The sequence below is a fragment of the Drosophila simulans genome, chromosome 2R, assembly GCF_016746395.2.
Source record: "Drosophila simulans strain w501 chromosome 2R, Prin_Dsim_3.1, whole genome shotgun sequence".
Lineage (NCBI taxonomy): Eukaryota > Metazoa > Arthropoda > Insecta > Diptera > Drosophilidae > Drosophila > Drosophila simulans.
In genome coordinates this window covers 18,049,482-18,073,865 of record NC_052521.2, presented here as the reverse complement: position 1 = coordinate 18,073,865, position 24,384 = coordinate 18,049,482, and the positions used below count along the sequence as shown (strand labels likewise).

The following is a 24,384-nucleotide window of genomic DNA, read 5'->3' as shown; positions in this document are numbered from 1 at the left end:
GCTTTGGCCGCAGGATAATGCAAACGAAATTGGTCTCACTTTGAATTCGATTGATTTGTCTGCTGCACGGCTCGATAATATCCTCTTAAATCACTTAACCACATTTGCCGATTACTGCGGCGACCGAAGAAGAATGTCCTTGGCTGTCGGGCGCAGCGGGGCCTCCGGTGTAAATTCGGTGTAAATTTTCACACATTATTCGGATGCCCGGACAAGGACGAGACAATTACTTTGGCTCCGATAACATTGTCTAGTGGGATTTTCTCCACTTCGACGGCCATCTCTTTTGCACACATCGCACAGCACACAGCTGATAATGTTAATATGCGCCGCAGGACATCAAACACGGCGCAGGCGAGGGATCAGGACGAGGTATTTAGGGCACTCAACTTTGTTTGGCCAATCCGCTTAGGCCTTTGTATCTCAGCCCGCTGTGGAATTCGTTTGGGAGGGTCGGGATTATCGCTTGTCCTGTGTGATTGTTAAATGAACAACGCCTGTGAGAGTGTCTTCTCTGGCGAAACCGCAAGGATATTCTTCAAGATCGTTTTGCGGCCATGTTGCTACTGTATAATTCACTCTCCCTCTCTCTCTCTCTTTCGTTCTCTGCTTCTCAGCTGCCTGCGAATGTGATCCTGATCCTTATCGCAGCATGCGTCCTTTCTCTACTCCTGTGTTGTTTTCACAGCCTCAGCCTAGCCACAGTTGCCCTCATTAGCAGCTTAGGGGCGTTGACAATGTTTTGCTTGCCGTTGTTGACAATGTTTGCTACTTGCCCGGCTGCATAATGTCCTTGTTTCAGCCTGAAAGACACTTCTTTCAAAAGCGAGCACTTCCCATCCGCTTTTGTTGGCTTCCCGAGTGGAACAAGAGGTTCCTGCGAGATCGATCCATTAAATAATAGTATCATTGGCATGAACAGGAACAGAAGAACGCCTATAGGATGTACGGGGATGGAAAGCGGTCGGGGGTTGAAAGTGGAAAGCAAATCGGTAGATTGCTATCGGATGTCAGCTAATTTTGATCACTATCGATCGCTCTATTTAATTCCATTGCACTGCCTTCAATCACTTTATTGATTTCATTAATTATTTTAAAGTTAAGCTAGAACACAAACAGATGGTATCACTATTCTAGGCAAGTGCAGCTTCTTATTTGGTTTTATTCAGATAAAAAGAATTAGTTAGGGAATTGTGACATAAACTTTTCTTATTTCCGCATTAAAATTGGTAAAGGACCTTAATGTTGCACTGGCGCCATCTACCGTTGGTAACGATGAGCGCGGTCGTTTCTGGAAACACAAACAGATGTCGTTTTGACGACAGATGGCGCTGCAATGCGTTCAAAAATGTGTCATGTAGAAGTATAAAATCTACAAAAAGCTTTTATTGAGTACAACAACCAAAGCTTATTATATAAAATTAAATAAAATATAAGTCTATTGAATTATATTGAATTATATAACATAATGAGTACAAAAAAGTAGCATATTTTGATTTTAAATATTCTCGTATATTAACCGTTCAATTTAATCTGTCCAAGTAAATAACGTCGTTTGTTTGCTAGGCAAGAAAAGAGCGATTTCTTAGGAACTAATGTATTGTATAATTAGTTATATATAATGATAATATGTTCAATTTTTTCTGCACACATCATATGAAGGATTTTATTATGCACCTGCGAGCGAAGCAGAATTGAGAACTTTAATACAATATTTGAGTTGAATGCTTGTAGTTATGTTTTTAGTTGTAAGCACACTTAGCTTCAGACATTATGCCAATTTTCAGTGCAACTTGATACTGTATTGAAACCGGCTTAGAGTGGCAACAGCGAAACAAAGGAAAGAAAAGAAACAGACAAATGTTAAGCAAGAATAATGCGTTACACGAAACTGCACTAAGCTCAACATTTTGGGTTTTACGCTCCTCAGAGTTTTTTTTCTTATTTATCTATCTTTTATGCGCCTCCTTGCAGCGCGAATCAAATGAAAGGCAGTGACAAAAGGATGTTTTTTTGGAGGAGCAAACTTTGAACTCCACTCGTTCTGAGCCCGTCAAGGAGGCCAGAATCCCTTTTTTGGCCTAGACAAATTACACCCGAGCTCTCCAGCGGACTCATCAGTCAGAGTCGAGGAACAGTAAAAATCTCTTTGGGCTCCGGGAACACATGGGAGCCTAGGAGCAAGCGGGGCGTGGAGTGGTGGGAGGCCACAAAAAATGGACTCCATCATGTACATGAATGCCCATGCTAATTAGGACTGTCCTGGGGGGACGGCCAACTGGACCTGGGCCAATTAAATGCTTAAGCTGACTTTCGGGTTCGAGCTTGTCATAAATTTTGACTGATTATGCGTATTCGTCTTTGTCGTTAGCCCCTTCACTGGCTCCTTCCACCGCCGCCCCAAGTGTCCCATCTCATCCCACTCATCTCATCCTTCGGCTACAAGTACCCGTGACAACTGAAGAATTTTCTGCGGCATCCGAACTCCACCTCCCAAGTGTCCGACGCAATTCATCATTCAATTAAATTGACCGCAAAGAGCCGCATTTCACATCGCTCAGTTCGTCGACATCGCCTTGGGTTAAGTTTTTAAAGTTGCCCAAAGTCGAATCCTTTAATGCCTTGCCAGCATTTTTGCTGCAATCGATTATCCTTTCAATAAAATGCCGCGGAGGCGAGAAAAAAACTTTTACCCCCTCGAAATTTAACGCTTTTGCCCGCCGCATCCCCCTGACCCGAAAAATTGGGGATATCTTTTGAGGTTGATTTATGCGCTGGCTTAAAAGCGAATTGTTGTGAGCTGCTAACTGGAAATCTGTTTGACTGCACGTACTTGTTCTGGTTCTCCACACATAGCACCCCCCTCCCCTCTGAAATCTTCATCTTCGACTTTCCGGGCTTAAACGATTGCCAAACAAAGTCAAAAGAGAGCGTCGTGCATGCCGAAGGATTCGGAATCCTTTGCATTTGAGCTGCGCTTTTTTTTCCGCCAGGCTTCTTGGTATGCCGGTCCCGGCAACTCAAGGATTTCGCAGCTGTCCTGGTCACAGTCACTATCTGCTGCCCGGATTTGGCCAAAGTGATTTACGACATGCTCATGCCAGGCATTCAAAATGCGCTCTAATTGAGACTCCTTAGATGATTAATCCTTGGCTAATATGGCGAAATTCAACAAGTCTACGCCGCACATTTCCCATACATTTATTTTTCTCTTTGCTGCCGATAACGCCTTTGATTAATTAACACACTCGAAGTTTTTATATTTGCCTTATGTGAGAAAAGGAGAAAAAAATGAAAAGTGATGCCGATGCTCTAATAAGTGAGCCCAACAATGAATTGAGATGTTATCACGATTTATTTGGCTTGTTTACTTTATAATACACTAACCGAAAATTTCCTGTTTGATGTTTACGACATTTGTGTGGGGTTGTTATAAGTATTTCACAAGTTAGTATGAAAGTTTGTGGAATACAAGACTTAATAGCTTTTGTACAATTATCAATCTATATTTATGACGGAATTTATGTAATTTTTTAATTATTTAAGAACATTTGTCACACCGCACAAGTGTGAACTTTGAATTATGCTCAATGCAAAACAAACTACAAATGCTGCGATTTTGTGCATTCTTCTTGTGGTTTTAATTGCTACCTACAGTTTTTAATTAACGCCCCCGATTTAGCTGTATGTATTTGTCGGAGGGAGGAGGTCAGCACAATTTGCAGACTTTGCGGGGCGGTGGGAGGACTTTGAACTGGGCGCAGGAAGTGGGGTGGAAATCCTTTGAATTGCGGTTGCCATGACAAACTCTTATTTCGCCCGGCATTCCGTTGTCTGGCTAATTCAACGTTTGTGCAGCATGCAAAATATTATAAAATTCCGCCAAATGTCGGAGGTACTTCCCCTTCGACCAAAAGACGGGCGAAAAAAAAACGGAAACAGAAACTAATAAACGACAACAGGTGAGGCTGAAAGCTGACACGTGGCATCAACAACGCTGAGTAAGAATTCAAGGCGCATTTTTGGGGGGAGTGGACTTTCGGCAATAACTGTGGCCCAAGCGCCGGTTGCCAACGCGACCAGCTGTGGAGTATAGTTGAAGTTTTTCGAGGGGATTCGAGCCTGTTTCGGCATCGATGATGGCCCGTCTATCGATAGGCGGCAGGACCTGTTATCGCCGAGGGCGCCAAAAAGTGCTATCGTTCGGGGCCACAAGCCCCCGAGTTCCCTCATTCGTTGGTCTGCAGTGAGGGCGTGGCCTGGCCTACGCACAGCGAGTATAGCCGACCCGCTCTAGCAATCACTTGGCAAGGCGAGCGCGAGCGAGTCAGCATGCTTGGCTCTACGGCAAGATGGCTGTGGGCTCAGCTAGCTGTCTCCTTTCCTCGCCCGCCCGGGGCACTGGCACGGTGTGTGCTCTTTGCGATTTTCGCAAATCAATGCGGGAGATAAGCCCGCTGGCAGAGATAACGCTTGACTTAACCGTCAATTGTGCGAGGGGGTGGCGATTGAATGCGACGCCAGTGCGCAGTCGTTGTTGTCGAAGTTATCAGGTTCCGTAGTCAATTCGCTTTGATTTTTTCGCACTGCCCTCAAATGCAAGCGAGCAGCGCTACGTATACGGCGTACAGCTCCCATACGATACAAAAGTGCGATCCAAAACAATTCGATCCGTTTCCGTTTGTCAGTGCCTAGAAAGCCGTCGCACTGGCAGAGACCATTAACCGAATTGATCTAACTGGGAAGTGGCAAGGAATAACTAAGTGAAAATGTGCCCGAAGTGCGAAATGCTATCAATTAAACAGTAGAAAACAAGGACGAGTGACCACACCCGGAGGTGGAAGAAAGCCGTGTCCTCCGCCGGACAGTGTCCGGCTGTCAGTTGGTCAAACAGTTCATCAATAAACGATTCGACTTCCGTTTCATTGCGTGTCCCTAAGCTGTGCATGTCTGCGTGTCCCTGTGTCTGTGTGAGTGCGATTGTGTGTGTGCCAGCTGAGCGTGTTTGTGTGTGTGTGTGTGTGGGAGCTAAGGAAACTTTTCAACTTCCGGCCAAGTGACTTGGATTTAATTTCTTTGGCTTTTTTATGGTCAAGGCATTTAATTAATTTTACTATGGCAATTTGATCGTCTGCTGGCCTGAACTCTGACCCCAGCCCATAACCCTGTGGCATACACAAAGCAAGGAGGCGGAAAACGGACGAGCGGTAGGAGGAGCCAGGTGAGTCCTTGGCCAAATGAGCAATAAAACTCAATGCAAATGCCCACACAATCGAACTTCGGCAAAAGTTTCTGCGGTTAAGGAAAGTGAAACGGATTTAGTTTTCTGGTTAGTCGCACAATAGTTAAATTACCCAAATAGCTGGACATTTGACAGGGGTCAAAGTTCAAGAGAGGGCTGGGCCAAATATTCACAACACACGGGCAATTAGTATACTTAAATGTTTTGCCAAGACAAAAATCAAACATTCATTTATGATTCGAGAAATCTCGATACATTGTAAGCAGTTTTATTGCATATGATGTATACTATAAACATAAACAAAAACTTTGCTAAACAAGTTAATGACCATTTTCTCTCGTCAATTTGAAAACTTTTAGTATTGAAAATTAACAAGTACTTCCAAAAAGCACAACGCCACCTATGTATGTTTATATTTGCGTTGAGCAGAAGCCACCCATCCAAAATAACAAATCTGTTTACTTGCAGCCACACCCATTTCCACCGAACAATTGAGATGTAATTTGCACCGCAGGTGAACTTCAACTCCAACGTTCTGTGATAGACGAGTATACGAGCAGGAACTCCCATTGGGATTCCGCCACCACCAGTCGATATCGATTCCCGATTCAATCAAATTGGATCCCGAGTCTTAACTTTCGGAGCAGCAATCAGAAACAGCGACAAACTGTCGACTCTGTCGATCCGCAACTTCTCGGCAAACATGCTGAACAATCTTGGGGCCAATGTGCTGGGTAAGTTACGCCCCCAATCCTCGATAGCGATTTAAGTGTGGGCTGCGGGCGGGGGCTGCGTATAATGTTGCAATTAAGATCGGCAAGTGAATTGCGCTAATGTATAATAACGTGTGTATTAATCCATGGCATCCGATCCGCCTGGCCATAATTAAACTAATTTCTTGAGCACACCCACAAGCCCCAAAAGATCGGGGGGTAGTTGCTCGTACTTCCGATCTGGCGATTGGCATCGCATCTCCCATGTCTGCTAAATGGCCTATAATTGAGACGTCTAAACAGATGGCGCCAGGTGTCGCGTGCATTTAGCAATAATTAAGTTGTGTATTTAACTAACTCGGCAAACCTTCTCCGATTCCCATACCCATTCCCATGCCCATGCCCATTCCCAATTGAATGTGGGTGGGTGTGTTTGTGTTAATTGATATAATTGCTCTTTTAAATATGCCGCAAATTGTGAATTACATTCACACATTCAACCGGCGCACGCACATAATTATCAAACTGTACTTGTGTCCTCATATTAATATATTAATAAATCCGAATACACATATGTACGTGTATGTATGTGCGTGTGTGCAGGTGAATAAATTATTTTTACCACACTGTTGATCAACGATTCAAGCACTTTCAATTTTGGCAATCAATTTGTTGTTAGCCGGCCAACACTACCAGAAAATACAGTTTGCAAGTGCAATTGCAACTGCAACTGCAGCAGCCATGGATGAGTTATGGCTCGCGTTTATATTCAATTTTTATTGCCAGCATCCTTGCGTCCTTCGCAGCGTTGCCATTAATTACTTTTATTAATTTATTGCCATTTTTCACGCGCCAATTGTCGCCGCTCGGTGCACGCGGCGTATGCGTAATGTCCATAGTTGCCATTGAAGATGGGTGTTTAATTAAGGGCTAGCACACGAAACTGATCTGACGGCTTGCTATCTGTTATGGATTGCGACTGCCAAAGTTGGCTTTTAAAGTTTTTCGCCGGCTTCAACTTCGGCCTGCTCCATTTGCCCACCAAGAACTATAAATTTCAATGAATCGCAGTGCGGAATCCTTTGGCCAAATCCTGCCCGCAGTGCTGGAGTCTGCCATAATAAATTTCGTGAGCCTTTTTCCGAGTTCCGCACAACACAGAGAGGCCAAAAAACATTTGCATACTGGGTGCGTGGCCGAGAGGGGCAAAGTGGATGCCCCCCTACCCCCCCCTTACAATTAAGAGCAATTTGCATGCAAAAGAAATGGCAGAACTTTCCCCGGATTCGTATTGTCTCTTCCCTGCTAATGCTTAATTTGCATGCAGCGAAAGGAGCTCGAATGGCGTTCGTTTGGGCGCTTTTTTCGTGAGCCTCGCATTAATTAAATTAATTTCATGATTGCATTTGTAATTTGCACAGACCCCCTTCAGATTTTCCCCCACCCGTCCGTTGCACCCACGAAATATCTGCGCGTGCTTCGCTTTGTGCGTTCGGCATTTTTGCGGTGGCCTAGGCTAGTGAAATATGTGTGCTTAACCCCGCTGAACACCGCTTAACCCCCCACTGCCATATCCGCTTTGCATTGAAATGTTTTGCGGTTGCTGCGGATTCTGTTCCCAGTTGCGGTTAGTTGTTGGAGCAGCCCAGATTCCATGCCATGCCATGCCATGCCATGCCATGCCATTCCATTCCAACCCAAACCGAATCCGAGCGATCTGCATCGTAGTTTGCCAACTCGAGGCCCAAAGGCCATAGCCTATGTCCTGCTAAAAACCGCACAATTTCCAAATTTCAATAATTATGCACATTGCTGAATGCACATGCAACTGACGGCGAATCTGGATGCAAGTGCTCGGCCATGAAAGTCCGTTTCGGGCCATTCTGGCTGGCCATTCCGGCCAGGTCCATATATTTTGCGGGAGAAATCGCGTCGTTCGCTCCCAAAAACAGGCAAACTGATTTGCGCAAATTGTGCAAATTGCTTGCGCGATAAATTCATGTTTGCCAATTTTAATTAATTAATCGCTTTGTGCGGTTTTCATTTCGTTTCGCTCCTCTTTCTCGCCGGACCAACTAAAATGTTCGCTTCAGGCCAGATGTAAATGTATCTGGGTCCGAGTGTTTTTGTATCTGTATCTGCGCGTGTGTTGGCGCTGCAATGTTTACAGTTTCGTATTAACGCTATCGCAATTTTGGCCAGGCAGCAAATGGAGGACCGAAACTAAATTACGATGATAGATAACAAAATTATGCCCTATTAGCACGCGTCCTAATGATTTGGGAACATGCATAGGTTTTTATGCCAGTTTTGCGGTTTACACGCAGATTTTGGAAAATGTTTGCCAGCTTTCTTATGTTCAATGGGAAAATTAGTAATGGATTTAAGCGTGAATTACATTTAAATCGTAGTAATTTATTTTTGAAAGTATAAACAATGGGTTTTTTACTTCGCATACAGTTGAAACGTTGATATAAGTAAGATAATTAGTTGATTTTTAAGTTCATTTGAATACCTAGTCTATCTTATATATAAAAATCTATTCTTTTCTTATTGATTTGAGCATATAAAGTGTGTTACTAGAGTATATTTCTGTTAACTTCTATTATAATAGAAACGCAAATAGAGGTTGAGCTATAGAGCTGCCACAAATAGCTTACTCAGAATCCAGAGACTTTAGCCCTGAATGAGACAACTGCGTCATCTTGATCTGCATACACGATGAACAGTTAGGGCTGCTGCTTTTTAATATTTATGTGTTACAACTGTAAAAGGCGAGGTGAAAAAATCAAAGTTAGACCAACTAACTAACTAGCCAAGCCGGGCCGAGCCGAGCCGAGTTTCAGCCGGCAAAGTGCGATTTCGAGAAGTGGCGCTATTTTATGGCTCCCAAACGTGGCCCAAACACACTGCCCATTCACACACACATACATATGTATACTCTCATATATGTATCGTATGTAGGTACAATATTTGAAATTCGATTTGAGAAAACAGAAGGAAGCGGGAACAGTTGGATGTTAAAAGTCGCACTTCTTTGGAGCAACGGACCAACGGCGTTGTATCTGTGGATATGGATGCGAGTATCTATCTGCTCGCAGCAGCAGATACATGTTTGAGATGTTGCCATCGAGCGTGAATTTCCAGCTGAGGGATTGAGCATCCAACTCGATGGAGATATCGCACCTAACACCGCGCCTTAAATTTACTAATCACGAGCAGAGAGTTTGAAGTTTAAACGCCATTCGGTGCGTGCTGCGTAATGGCCTAAAAATATATGTCAGTGAGCTGGCAGCTTCAGATACATTCGTATCTCTGCTACAGTTTGCCACAATTGCAGCGTCTCAGTTCCGCCCGGATTGAAAACACTTTTGGGGCTGGCAGTTTCGTAAGGTGAGGGGAGACGAGGGGTTTGGTCCCGATTGGGGACGTCACCATCTGAAAATCGCTAATGAACAGTAGCCGCACTGGGTGTATGTGTAAAAATTAGCACTTTCCAGGCAGCGTTTTAAAACGCAACAACTACAAACGGCCTGCTTCAGGGAATGTCGCTTGTAGGAACTCCATATCTTTTATTTGTTGATATTTATATTTATGGTTTTATGTGGCGTCTCTCGACGCCCTGAACTCGTTCACCTGCTGACCAGAGAATTCGATGGCATCGAGTATCTTGTATCGCATCTCTGACGAACGTGCGTCTGTGATGTATGCCGAAATTTTAACAAGTCCATCTCGAAAACAATAAAAATCATTGAGAGCCGCCATTCCCGCCACCGCCAACATCAAAGTCGGCAATCGAGAGTGCTGCGTTGTCCGCTTGAGAAATTGAAATGGATTGCAACTGGAAAGGATTGGCCTGGAAGGTGGAGGTGGAGGTGGAGGAGAAGGATTATGTTTTTTCCGCTTAGTTGTGATTTGCATTTCGGACTCGCTTTCAGCGGAAACTGGCCAGTTGCCATACGCCGCCTACACCTTCACTTTAGGCCCAATCGAATGGCCATCATGACAACATCGCGCAGGGTTTCCGTCCCCCAAAGGTTACAACTCGGGGACGAGAGTTCGCATCAACCGGCGATGAGTAAATGTTTGACTTGCAGCAACAGTTGAGTCCGGGCCACAAAGGGAATCGGTCGGAAAGAGTTGGGCCGGAGTCTCTCTCGCACGTACATGTTAAAAATTCCAGGCGTACGATGAAGATGACTCTCCCGTGAATCCCGCACCCCGAACCCCGACCTCCCTAACCCTTTCCACTACCAATCCAGTGCCATCCAGCGATATACACGTACAAATAGTATGGCAACAAAATAAAAATACGTTACGTAGTCAAGTGAGGCCTGAAGGTAGAAAAGGGGTTAGCACTTGGCGGCTCTCTCTCGCTTTTTTTTTGTATTTGTATCTGTATCTTTACCTGTATATGTATCTGGAGGTGCGACTGTGTGCGTATCTCAACTTCTGGCCATATCTGTGTATATCTCGCACCTCGGTTTCTTCTACTCTGCTCCGCTCTCTCACGTTCGTTACTGTTTTTGGCATCTTTCGCCTTCTGAATGACAGGTTGTTGAAAAATTCAATTTATCCGATCGCCGCAGTTCGTTGTGAGCAATCCTCTAGTTCGTTAGCTCGTCGGTCGCCAATCGAAAAATTAATTGAAAGACAAACGTTTTCCGTTTGAGCGGGATATACGAATGTGGATCTCAATTGTGAAATAGTTTTGAAAATTCAAGCACAATTTAACAAAACATTTGCCAAACTCGTGTGCGTGCGTGTTACGGTGGCATTCAGGCATTAGTCCAAATCTATCAGCGAGATATTGTGAATATACATATGTATATACAACGTGTTTCACATAATTAAGCCAATCATACTTACATTCACATTTGACATCGGACGATTTGGAAACATTCTCGCTCTTTTGCGGCGCAAGTGGTATCCGTTTAATTGGGAATTTCTACGAGTTGCACAAGTGGATTGATACCAAATGTATGTACAGGCAAAGATCGGTGGAATAATTATAGCCAATTGCAGCAGAATAAATTTCAATACATTCGAAAGCAGCATGAGAACGCTGCCAGAAAATAGAGCCAGTAACCAAACCGTTACGCAGAAAATCATTATTATGTGAAAAAATATAAATCGATGTATGCAGAATCTAAGACAAGTAAAGTCTTAATAGGCCTTTTGAGATATTTGTCCCAGCCAGCCGTAATTGAGATCTAAAGTTATACAATGTTCAATTGATTTCGATGTTAGGGTGTGATTAATGATTTTGAGTAGATAAATTCAATGACAAGTGAGCCTAAAATGGCCGTCGGTAATGCCTTTGTTAGATTAAATATATAAATTTATATTGAATAAATCAAAATCTGCTTTTCGGCCACTATGGGTTAATGTAAAGGTTTTGTTTTATATGGCATTATAAACTCCATTATTCCGTTTCAGGCCCCAAGGATTGTGATCTGCCCAAGGCCGCGCTGACAGCACTGCACGCGGGCGTCAATAGTTTTGGCCAACTGCCTGTGGGCCCCAACTTGGCCGATCTCGGCGGCGGAGCGGGAGGCGGTGGATCCTCCGGCGGAGTGCCAGTGGGCGGGGGCGTGGCACGCCTGCACATTTCCGGCGGACTGTGCGACAATTCCAATGCGCTGAACGGCGGAAACGGAAGCAGTGGCAACGGAAACGGCAACAACAACAACAACGGCAACGGCAACAACAACAACAGCATGCAGCAACAGGATCAGGTGAGCAGGCCAGCGCTATATAGAAAGAGAAGGCGAGAGAGAGCGAGAGAGGGAGAGTGTCCTTGTGGCAGGAGAGAGGATGCTTCATAGCGCCTGGTTGATACGAAACTTTTTTAATAATCCATGTTCTTTTCGATGTTTATTTTTTCCTTCAAATTCTACTCTGCTATGCCAAAAAAATCCAAAATCAAATACAATCCACTCCAATTCGATCCGAAATTCGAAATCTGAAACGAAAATCTGCCAATGAAAATCTGTTTCCAAAAACGTGAATGTGTGTGTTCTGAATTGTGTAATGAACCTAATTAAATGTGCCATGAATCATATTCGTACCTTATGAATCATATACGTATTACGTAAACTATAAACAAAAGTAAGTGTACTTTGATTTTCATACTTAGAACCGTAGAATTCCTAACCCACTACTACTACCTACTCTAACTGTAACTTCTGTAGACCGTAATCCGTATACCCTAACGTAGTGCGTAGCTTGCATTTATAGTATGGTAGTTCGTCACTGTTGTAAGACCCGTCCACCCGTCCAGGCCAATCCTCTCATTATCCTTTCACCTCTGGTCGTGTCTGTCTTCCAGCACCTGGACAAAAACAAGCAGAAGCGCCACCGCACCCGCTTCACGCCCGCCCAGCTGAACGAGCTGGAGCGCTGCTTCTCGAAGACCCACTATCCGGACATCTTCATGCGCGAGGAGATCGCCATGCGGATCGGCCTCACTGAGTCCCGCGTCCAGGTGAGTTAATCCTTGTTTTTAACAAGAAATATCAGCGGGAAAATCGCCTCAGAATAGGGCTTAAACCATACATATGCATCAGAGTTTTAATTCCAATAACAAATATCCAATAAATATCCTGCCACACATCAATTGGCTTGTTGCATTGATTGCAGTCAGTATTAGGCAATGTGACACTGAGGCCTCTATTTCAATGCTCACTTTTCAATTAGTTTAGGTTTTCACATGGAGAAAACCTACACTGTTGACTATTTATTTGCAAACCAAATAAAGGCCTGTTCCTTTTGACCATTTAGTTATAATTTTTAAATATCCTGTTGCCAAACATTAGTCAGCAGTCATTTAGCGTGCATTGATCCTACCTGGAAAACCATCTTTTCTTTCACTGCATCAACTAACTTTGCGTGGTTTGTCCTGCGGCTCGACAGTTGTCAGTGGTCGTAGCTGTCGGAATATCGGACTCAGTTCGTTTTTGGAGCGACATGACATTTCACTTGTGTTGCACACAACCGCAACGGACATTTGGATTTCGGATTTCGGATGGCATGGGGCATCCTTCTGCCAGCTTGCAACAGTTTACGAGGCTCTGGTCTGAAAGTCGCCGCCGAACGCCATTTAAGCGCCCAAAATTATACTTTATTAAAGCACATAAAGTCACATTTCGTCGGGCATTCAGCCACACCCACACACAGAGAGTCTCTGCCCAGGATGCTCTTCCTTTTGCCTGCAAAGTTTGTGCCACACACACACACATACAAGTACACAGACAGGAACATGCATATATACACACAATGGGCATTATCCTTTTGTGGCTGGCACAGCTCCCCTGTGCAGCTGCCATTATCCTTGTCTCTCTCCCGTTCGCCACCGAATCCCCAATCCCAGCTCCGCGAAGGTCCTTTTTGCATGCGGGCGGGCTTTGTTTATGCGACAATCGAATTTACTGCTTCATTAAATTTGTGTTTAAGCTTCCGCTTCCGCTTTCACTGCTTGCTTTTGCTCATTGCCTGGGATTTGCGCTCCGAAATGTGCGGGAATTGCTCTGCGGTGTAAATGAATGCCAAAAAGTTTGGGCATTCGGCTCTTTGGCTTTTGGCTTTTGTCTTTTGGACTGCGACTACAACTACTGGTCTAGCTAAAACAATTAGCCATGAGTGAGCAACTCAGCGGCAGCGACACCTTCATGATGATCCTGCCCACGTCCTGCCCGCCGCCGGATGTGTCCTACTTTGATAAATTGTTTTAATAATTGCGTATCAGTGTTGCCCGTTAATGCTTTTTTCCAACCACTTCGCCAGCCCCGGGATCCGGTTGTCCGAAAGGACAATGCAATCACCTGCCGGGGGGTAAAGTCAGCAGGATGCGGGGTGAGTTGAGAAGGATGTTCAGTTAGAACTGCCGTCGGCAGTTTCATACAGCTTTCTTTTTTTTTCTCTCGCTCTCCCATGTTGCCATGTTGTTGTAGTCCTGCTGTTTTAATGCTTGATTTTGCGTTGTCGTTGCGGCTTAGAGGATGTCAGGCCGTTGGATTAGTTTTGGGATTGCTGTTTAATAAAATTAGCATATAAATTAAGTTCGCAGTCGAAGGCGAAATAAAACATTTAGAGCATCGAAAATTTCACACTCTCACGGCTATGCGGCCGCTGAGGTCGGCCCTCACATTCATTCGATATGCACACACACGTCTGGCCCTAAATCAATCTACAAGGATTTGCAGTTAATGACGGCATAAAGACAGCCAGCCCCACATCCTTTGCAGGATAAATGCCCGAAAAACGCTTGTCCATATTAGCCACCGAAAATCAAGTCCAAGTTGTGTGCGTGTGTGTGTGGGTTGAGGAAGCATAAGGATATTTTCCGAGGCCTGAGCAGGTGCATAAGTTATGAAGCTCACGTAGTGCGTAGTGGCTGAGCGGGAAACTCACACGTGTGGGTTACAAAGGAGCGGCATTTATGGTAAATATAATTTAATAAAAATAAAAGTCGAAGTTAAGGAGCGGTCCCCACGCTTTTCCTAATCGGATTTTCCCCGTTTTGGGCCAAATTAGAATAGCCGAAAGCAGCGGGCGGCAACCCGGCAATTGTTAATTTGTGTTTTCACACTGTGCACAATTTGCAAAGGACAATCTGTTTGTCACACGTGACATCCTTGCGGGGGGTCAGCCTTTTCGCGGGGTGGGGATTTCCACGGGTGTGACCAAGAAGATGGCCCACCAAATTGACTTATCATGATCTGGCATTGTCAACAGCAGCGCTTCGTTGTTTCGGCTTGGTCTCGAAGGCAGCAACATTTATTGGTTTGTTTATTAAATTGTTGCAACATTAGCGGGTGGGGTGCGTTGGGTCAGGGGGGGTGGGGAAGGTCGAGCGGCGGCACAGCACGTGTCTGTGTTGGTGGGTGTGTGTATGTGCCGGTGCACTAAATGAATTTCTCACGTGATTAATTTGCCCAGCAACCTGGACCAAGAGAGGCCAGTTCCCAGGATATTTCACGGGGAATGTGGTGAATGCAGGAAGAGATTCGGAAAACTAATAATATGCCTGGCAACCATCTTCTGTCAAATGCAATCTAAATAATGTGAATCTTCACAAGTTTCCTTATTTGCTTTCAATGAATTAAAATATAATGTTTAATTTAGACAACAATGGAACGCATCGATTATTCTTATTCTCGTATTTAAATTTCATTTATTAAGTAACTTTGCAAGCAACTTTAACATTTACTGACTCAGCAGGAATAGGGAATATCGATTGGGCTTAGCGCAGTGGACGAGTGCCCATTCCCATCCAGGATGAGTGAACTCATGGGCCTGCCCACTGTGAGCACTGATAAATTATTGCCTCGACTTCAGACAGAACTAATTTATTTGCTGAGCCGCTTAATGCCCCTCTAATAGCCGTTCCCCGACTGCTCGAGATTCTGGAGAAATCGAGATTCTGAGATTCTGGGGATATGAGCTATATCTATGTGACTCCCGGCCAATATGCGAGTATTTGGCCAAAATGAGACGAAATATTCTCATAAAAAGCGAGCATCTTTATTAAAAGCCCGGCTGAAAGTGGAGGGAATACGGGGACACTGTAAAATGGCGAATATTTTTTAGCGAGGCACTCCAAGTCGGTCCAAAGGCGACTGGGTCGCGTCTGTATAACCATGGCATCGCAAATTTTAATTAAACTTTAATTGAAATACCAAAAACGAAAATATGCAACCGAAGAGAAGAAGGAAAAGTGGTAGCCGTGAGTTGGGGGCCATGCCAAATAAGTGGACGGGCTAAATTTAGCAAGAGCTTTAAAATAAAACCTACCCCCAACTCGTGAACTGGGGAGGTGGAAATGGGTGGCGGGGGTCGGGGGCGCATTCTCCATAAAATGCACATAAAGAGCATCAAGGAAATCTGGCACGCATTCTGTTTATGGCATATGAAGCAATTCCAAAAGCAATTTCGTTGATACTTTTCATTGAAATGTTTGTGTGAAAATGGCGTGCCAAAGTGCCGGACGGACTTTGCCGGATGGGCGCCAGATTGGGGGTATTTTCTGGGATAAGCTGCTCCAAATGCTGCTGCCATTGATATAATGACAAGAGTCCCCACGACCCAAACAAAAAAAAAAGAAACAGAAAAGAAAGAAATAGAAGCGAAAAAGGCTGAAAAACTTTGTAAAGCTGGAGCAAAACGAATCCGAGGGCAGCATCCTGGAGCTGCGCATGCTCCACGAATGCAGCGTAACATTTTCGGGGGTTGCATTGGACACCATCCCCCGGAGCCCCCAACCACCGAAACCCAATCCCCCCTCCCGAAACTGAAGCCCAATCTGAATGCCCCGTAAGGAGGCTGCAGTTGCCCCGGCAACCCACAAAATGAATGACCAAAATGAAAAACACAAGTCCCAAAAAAATTTGACAAAATATATATGCAAAACTATTTCATAAATCACTAAGTTCAGAACTCGGTCTCGGCAACCCCAAAGAGGCCAAGGAATCGCTTTGATGATGTCTGTCACAGGACATATTTTGCCGAAAGAGATGGCTAGATGGGGTTGCGGGAGTGCGGGAGAGAGACGGCCATAGTGGACTCGGTCTCGACGGGTTGGAGCTCCAATCCCTGGGGAATTCCGAGCTGGGTGGGTGGTTTGCTTTGCTTTGGCTTGGCAGGCTGGCTGGCTATGTGGGTGGGTGGTTGGTTGGCTTTCTGGGGTCGCGGCAAGTGTTGTTGGGGCTGACTCGTAAAGCAGGATTTAAAGGATAACATAAAATAAATCGACTGGTATTTGTGTGTGTGTGAGTGTGCGAGGGCGAAGGGGAGCAGAAGTCGAGACGGCATTTTATGAATTTATACGCATTTTTTATACGCTCAGGAATGAAAAGATATTGGCCGAAAAGCGATTTCCATAAACCACTCAGAGCCGGAGTCGCACTCGCAAGGATATGAAAGCGCAGATAGTACCCAATAATGATAATAAAAAGATGCTCGAGCTGAAGACACAGCCAAGAAGAAAAACAAGGGCGACATCAAAGGCCGCCAGCCAGGGGACAGTTTGTGTGGACTTTGTTGAGTGGCCATTTTATATTTCGGTTGCTTGGCAGCCCCAAGGGGTCCGCGGAGAGTGGGCCGAAGGAAAAGCAATATCCTGGCCAATTGATTTTTGATTATGCCCCAACAAATCCAGCAAGAATAACAACAACAGCAGGAGCGTGGAGCGAGGCAATAACCAATCTGCAGTCAGAATGGCCAGAATGCCGGCCAGCAAAAATTGTCAACGCAAACGAGCCGAAAAATATTATTGCACTTTCTGGCTTTTGCCAATCAAGCGTTTATTAAGAGATGCTCTCCACCTGTCCTGTCCGCTCATATCCTGTCCTTCGATTTCCATCGGCTGCAACTAGCCCCGCAAATAATATTTGCATTGGGGCTAATCGAATTTTGATTGCATTTCTCTGCAGCTCTCACAACTGCGACGATTTTGAAATTGGCTTTTCAAGTGCGGCTTGCAGTGCGGCAAAGTGCTTTTCTATGTTGACATCGATGTGGGGGCACACACATGCAAATCATGTGAAAAAGTAATGTAAAAATGCTACTGCAAGTTCGCTCTGATTATCCTTACAGCTGTTAAATCGGCCATTAGGCATAATGTGCAATTAATGTTGCATAACGAACCGAGCGGATAAACAAGTCGACAACGAGGGGATCACACAGAGATGACATACCATTATGGCACGCAACTGCAATCATAAGCTGAGGGTCACGATGACACTGGCCCAATAAACAGACAGGTTCATAATAAAAAACCCCTGCTCCCAGCTCCTGCGACACCCACCCCATATCATAATAGGATATACAGCCAGATCCAGATCCAGACCTAGATCCAGCCACCCCGGAAGGGCAGGACACCATCCACCAGCCCATAAAATCAAAGCAAATCACTTGTTATCCCATTTGCAGCCGCAGTTCCTCCCCCCATCCGTGTAATTTGGCCGATACTTAATTTCTGACTTCTGCCTCCATTTGCTCGCCCCTCGTGGGCATTTCTGGATCTACTGCCGTGCTCTTGGCTTCTGGGTGCTAATATCTGCGGCCTGCCACAAGGAATTGCCTTTTCATGAACTTGACTCATTTATTATTTGCAACAGTTGCCCTCCCTGTCCCCGTTTCCAGTTGTTTGTTTGCCTTTTGCCAGGCAGAAGGCAGAATGCGCTGGTTGGTGGTGTCTTCTCCGCCTTTGTGACTGCCTTTGTTTGTGTCAGTCGTGAAGTGAAAATTAAAAGTCCAAACATGGAAATGCTTTCGTATGGAACATATGGCTGAAATTTTTATTTGGACCACCAACTTGTTTTGGTTTTCATTTTTTGTGAGTCTGGCATTGCAGACTGAACTAGGTGGTTTCTCTTTAACCGAAAATGCTATTCTTAAATCAGATAAAATGTTTCATTTTGAAATGTATCTATGGAAATATTTTCCAAAGTTTGTTGGCATTCTCGTATCAATTAATTTTGTATTTTCATAAAACAATATAGGTTTGATTACCTATCAAAAGTCTCTTAGTAAGCTAGCTGGCAAAATATCAAATATGCATGCCTTTCTCTTTAAAAAATACCTCCCTAAAAGGCCGTAAAAAAGGCGTATGATTTGATTTTTGGCTGGAAGTCAGCCACTCAACGGCTGATAATTTATGCATAAGGGTGAAGCTTAAAAATTACCGTTAGACACACAATTTAACGCGACATAAGGAGCCATTTTTTATGTTTTGTTTGGGTTCACTGTTCAAATTGGGTGGAACTCAAGGAACGCGCAGTAAGAAGGCAGGAGCAGAAACAAATCAGTGGAAAAACCACACACCTACAAACTGGGATTGCCTGGCACCCACACACACACACACCCGAAAAATAATGCAAATACATACGGACGCTCTTCGGGCAGACATAAAAAATAAATGTTTTGTTTAACCGACATTTTAACGCCTATTTACGTGCCGTGCACGTCATGCACGTTATGCCAATTTAATGGCTCGCAGCCTTAGACCAAAAAAGCAGGCAATGACTTTTGGCTTTCTCTTCCTCTTGCTTCCGCCTCGCTCTGCTTCTTCCACCTACTTCCGTTCGCATTCTTTGTGTGGGTGTGTCTGTGCGGTCGAGTAGGGAAATGCTCTCACACGAATGTGGCTAGCAAAATAAAACAGCAAGCCAAATTAAATTTACCGAACCCAATAAGCCAGAGGGAGACGGCAACACGGATGGGGGAAGAGAGAGAGATGGCGAGAACGGAGGCCAGACAGTCAGACATTGTCTTAAATTATTAAATTAAAAGTTAATGAATAGAGCGACGCATAAGCACGTAAAAAACATAAACAAGTCAAGGTCGCCGACACAGCCCAACCCCCAGGCATAAATATATATGTATGTATATATCTGCGGATAGATACACCCCATTATCCCACCCTTTCTCACATCCATTATCCCTTGCACAATCTGGCACATTAGCGTCCCTGGTGTAACATCCAGAAAACGAGTGATATTCCGACCTGAACAACCTGCGATAGTTCCAGTTCTGTTCGGTTGGGATGGGCTACACTGAGAGAAAATGAAAGTCAAATCTTAAGTTTTGTAATTGGGTAAACGATTTAAAGATCATCTTATTCAGATTTCCAGCATCCTTACCTAAATTATTTACTTGTGATAACTTTACAAGCCATTCAAGTATCTATTTTTATATGACTATTTCTGAGCTTTCTTTATTGTGTATGAATTTAAAAACAATACTCTTATTTTTCAAATGAGATCGATTTATTTGCTGCCCAAACTGGTTGGGTTTTTGGTTTAGGTTTAGGTTCTGCTTCTGCTTCTGCCTGTTGTTGTCCGACATATGACGAACCCACTGGGGACCATCAGGCCATCAGAAGGCCTTACAAGCAAAGTTACTTTGCTCGAAACTTGCCATTTTTCTTTCTGGCTCTTTCAGGCACGACTACCCGCTCCCCGCTTCCCGCTTGCCGCTTCCCGCTCCCAGCTTTCTCGCTTCTGGCCCGCTATTTTGGCCGTATTCCTTTGCCATTAGTCTGGCGCACTCAGACAGAAACAGTCGACGCCGACAGTCGGTGACAGCTCAAGATTTGCCACGAAATGCTGGGATTTATAAATACTATATAGCCATATACCTATATAGCATATACGTATGTGTGAGTGCCAGAAAGTGTTTGTGTGGGTGGTTGGTTGTGCATAACGGTTAAGTTGTCAACCCGACTGCGAGTGATGTGGATGCGAAGGCCTGATGGCCTGGCAAAATCGTTTCCATGTCACTAGTCATTCACCGGCTGGCACTTTGTTTTTATTTTTTTTATTTTTTTTAGCACAACTCGAAGAAGGCAGAAAAATAAAATGCTAGAAATTCTGAAAGGAAAGCGTTGGCTGAAAGTTGAGAGCTGTGAACTCAGAAGGCCATGCAATCTGCACAGCGAGCGGATACAGCCTGCCCCTAAATGTAGGCAACCCTTTTTGGCCCCAACTCCTCAAGCTCACCTGTCCAAGTGCGGGGTGGTGGTGGTGTGGAGTCTAGTGGGTTGCAAAAGGAGATGTGGGGAGTGCTTGTGTGCTGCCTTGTAAATGTCAAAACCTCAACGTGTCTACCTTGTTCGGCTCCGCTGTTCTTATGCATATGGAAATGCCAATTTGAAGCGGGCACATCCGACACGGGCCTCGACCTCTCCCGGCCCCAAGACAAGAGCGTATCGAAGGTCCAGCCAGGACTCGGTAGTCAAAGATGCCAAATTGCCCGGCTGGTGGGTGGGCCACTTCCACATATCGGCCGAGGAATTTACATATCGAATTTATGCGCATGTAAATCTGGTCCGCTTGCCGTTTCTGCATGTGTGTGTGTGTTTGCTGTGTCGAGACATGTTTTGACTGTCACGGCGGTAATTGATCTCGATTAAGACCATGTTTGTAGGAGGCAGCAACTTCGGAAGAACCCCGAGGGGTTGGGCGGAGCCTTGCCCAACACAAAGCCAAAAACACGCACACACACGTAGGGCTGTCAGCGGCTTAAGGATTAGGCTGGGGAAACCCCTTAAAGATTAATGTTATTATTTGAAGATAATTATGTACGATAATTAAAATATTACCTTTAAATCAGTGGGTTTTAGCATGAATTCCAGCGATTAAGTAGTTGAAGTACTATATCTATATCTATATTTCACAGTTGCTATAACTTCTTACTCCATTATCCTTGCAGGTCTGGTTCCAGAACCGCCGTGCCAAGTGGAAGAAGCGCAAGAAGACCACCAACGTCTTCCGCACGCCGGGCGCCCTGCTGCCCTCCCATGGACTTCCGCCGTTTGGGGCCAATATAACCAATATCGCCATGGGCGATGGTCTCTGTGGCACGGGAATGTTTGGCGGAGATCGCTGGAGCGTGGGTGTCAACCCGATGACGGCAGGTGAGTGAGCCCATGGAGCCCTGCAAGGGCGCTACCAACTAACAATCCCTTGCTAACTGCTGTCATTTCCCCTACTAACTGCTGCTCCTTCGGAACATATATGGGCCCAGGCTTTGGCCAGCTGAATCAGTCGTCGCCACTCTCGTCCTCGCTGAACAGCGGCCTAAACTCGGGCATTAACATGGGTTCCGCCTTGGGAGCGGGCAGCTATCAGCACTACGGTCTGAATGCTCTAGGTAGGTTGTGGGCTGGGTGTCAGGCCCCCAAAAAGAAGCCCCCGCCATGACGATCACATGCCCGAAAATTTTCCATCTGCATGCTGACGACAATGGCACAGCGTTGACACTTTTTCGCCTGGCATGATTTTATTTATCGGGGCGCTTTGTTTAGTCGCATATTTGCTCCGGGGGATTTATTTGCTTTGCTTTCGATGCCATCGGGTTCCGATTCCAGTTTCAGTTCCAGTTCTGCCGACAATTGACCAAACACGACGCCGAGTCCGCTGAGACTCTCATTTCTTTGAACTCATCACACTTTTTTCGGTTTTCGGTAGCCCCGAAAACATATGCATATCGTATCATTTATAATGCCCCGGGCAGCCTGTTTGCTCGATCAATTAACAGGCAGCCGTTTAATTTTCAGGAATACCCAAAGTCATTTTTTCATCTTCTTTATTTGGTTTCGTATAGTTGTGCTAATTGACATTTTGGAGACATGTTCATGTCGATTTTTTTATTTTTCGGCTCTTGCTACCGTCAGCAAAGTTTTCATTGTTACACTTTTTGTTGAGGGCTTTAAATTTTTTGTGCCCTGCCTTGCTGGCACAAATCACTGGGTGACATCACATAATGACAACGAAAAAGTTGCTATATATCATAAGATAATCAAGATGTACAAGTCTTATCATTCAAGTTAAAATCAAACACGTAGCTTAACCTCTTTGATATTATTTTAATGGGCTGGCATGTTTTTCAATGGACCGGAAAATCAAAATTGCTTTCAATATTTCTTTTCTGATTCACTTACAACACCGAATACAAAATTCTAGTAAACCAATGACTTAGCATACATCTGTGCAATTTTGACGACGCCTTATTAATTATGTGTCTCGTAATTTTCCCCGCAGGCGACTCCATGATGTACCAGCACAGTGTGGGCGGGGTCAGTTGCGGGCCCAGTGGTTCGCCGAGCGCCACCACCCCGCCGAACATGAACAGCTGCTCCTCGGTGACCCCGCCGCCACTTTCCGCGCAGCCGAACTCCAGCCAGAACGAGCTGAATGGCGAGCCCATGGTGAGTGCCCCCGAAAAGTTGTGCCCACAAAATGTATGGCAACATTTCGCTGATGAATGAATGTTTAATCAATTTATGGCACAGTCTTTAAACAGTGAAGTGCAAGCGGAAATCAAACTAATTGGTGTTGTGCTATAAAATATGTTGTAGATAAATTATTGAAACAGCATTTATAACACAACTTCACTACTTCAAAAAAGATAAACTTGTTTATTTTTAAAGTAAAAGAAAATTATGTACATGCAATCTATACAAAGAAAATGAGATCACATACAGTACTTGAAAGTTTTGGCAACATAATAGTAATAAGCTTGTTTCCAAAAATTCAAAACCATAACTTTCATAAAAGCTTAGACTTCAAATAAACTATAACATACCATAAGCTTAGATAATCAACACATAATGTTAATCCATGTCTGTTATTTAACAGCCGCTGCACCAGCAGCAACAACAACAGACTCACCAACATCAGCAGCAGCAAACTCACCAACACCACCCGATGGCGCCACCAACACCCACACAGCAACAACAGCAGCTTCCGCAGTCCATGCAGTCGCCGTCAGATGGCGCCAACGATACACTCCACAGCATCGCAGCGCTGCGGCGGCGGGCTTCGGAACTAAACGCGATTCCTTCCTACCTACAGATGGCGCCACACAACTACGAACACTACAATTCGAATTCCAATTCGGTCTACTGAAATTTGTTGAAGAGCTTCGAAAGCTTTTCGGATTACGGGTGAAAAGCCGACCGTTGGGGATTCAAATTGCGAGGCTGCGCCAGCGAAGCGTTATAAGATAACCAAAACCTAGGCCCAGGCTTAGGGCAATTGTACAATTTATGTGTTTGCATTATTTGTTTCATGATTTCCAGGACTAAACTTAAAAGACTATGATGAATGTAAACCATGTATACGAGAAACGAAGCTTGCGAGAGCACTAACGATTTATTCGAAGCTAGGACCTAAGCCAACTATGAAACTATTCCCGCATGAATTGTAGACCTAGATTAAAGATTAACGTAACATTTGCCGTATACGACAGCTGTATAAACTGGACCGCCAGCGAGGATGGATCGAAAAGTATCCTCGGGGCGTCACAATAATTTTTGGCCAGCCGAATTGCGCGGAACTCGCGCCTAGTTCGTACTTAAGCATAATTACGCCTAATTGTTTAGGAGTGTATGTAAGTAGATCTATTCTCATGTAAGTGTTGTTGTTTTTGTGTATAGACAGTATACTTCCGTTGCTATCTCTCGATCTAACCATACGATACAACCCATAGCATATCGAACGAGCAGCCCCGACTATAGCAAACTGTAACTGCAAACCAGATTAACCAAAATCGCGGCTCAAGTCTCTCATAACAAAACCGAAAACCGAAAACCCAAAACCGATTCAGAGTGCACGCATCCAATGGATTACTTTTACGATTACCAATTACAAATTATACAATTACAAATACCACTATATATACATACATGCGTACATGGCATACTTGTAATAGACTTTCTTGTATCGTTTAAGCCTAAATTTAAATCCAACTAAAACAAAAAAAAAAAAACGAAACACAATTACTCTGTATGTAATTATGCGTATTATTAAATAGTAAACTAAATTAAAAGCTGAACGTGATTTGCATACCATTCAGTGACAGTGGAGGTCTCGAAATGAAAAACTTGTTCATAAACTCTTGCTGAGTGGTTAATTGATAACTAAT

General features: G+C 44.5%; 1 protein-coding gene across 6 annotated transcripts; it reads left to right on the top strand.

Moving 5' to 3' along the window:
* The first annotated feature begins 4,481 nt into the window (after positions 1–4,481).
* Positions 4,482–24,294, top strand: LOC6735452 (homeobox protein orthopedia). Of its 6 annotated transcripts, none has more exons than XM_016181476.3 (8): positions 4,484–5,221; positions 5,711–5,976; positions 11,395–11,693; positions 12,308–12,442; positions 21,169–21,373; positions 21,484–21,609; positions 22,500–22,666; positions 23,097–24,294. In XM_016181476.3, the coding sequence occupies exons 2-8, from the start codon at positions 5,946–5,948 to the stop codon at positions 23,364–23,366; spliced, it is 1,233 nt and encodes a 410-aa protein (XP_016028766.1). In that variant the 5' UTR covers positions 4,484–5,221; positions 5,711–5,945; the 3' UTR covers positions 23,367–24,294. The 6 variants fall into 6 exon arrangements, with proteins under 6 accessions (XP_016028761.1, XP_016028762.1, XP_016028766.1 ...); XM_016181470.3 differs by having other exon boundaries at positions 12,287–12,442; XM_016181471.3 differs by lacking the exon at positions 21,484–21,609 and having other exon boundaries at positions 4,482–5,221.
* The last annotated feature ends 90 nt before the right edge of the window (positions 24,295–24,384 follow it).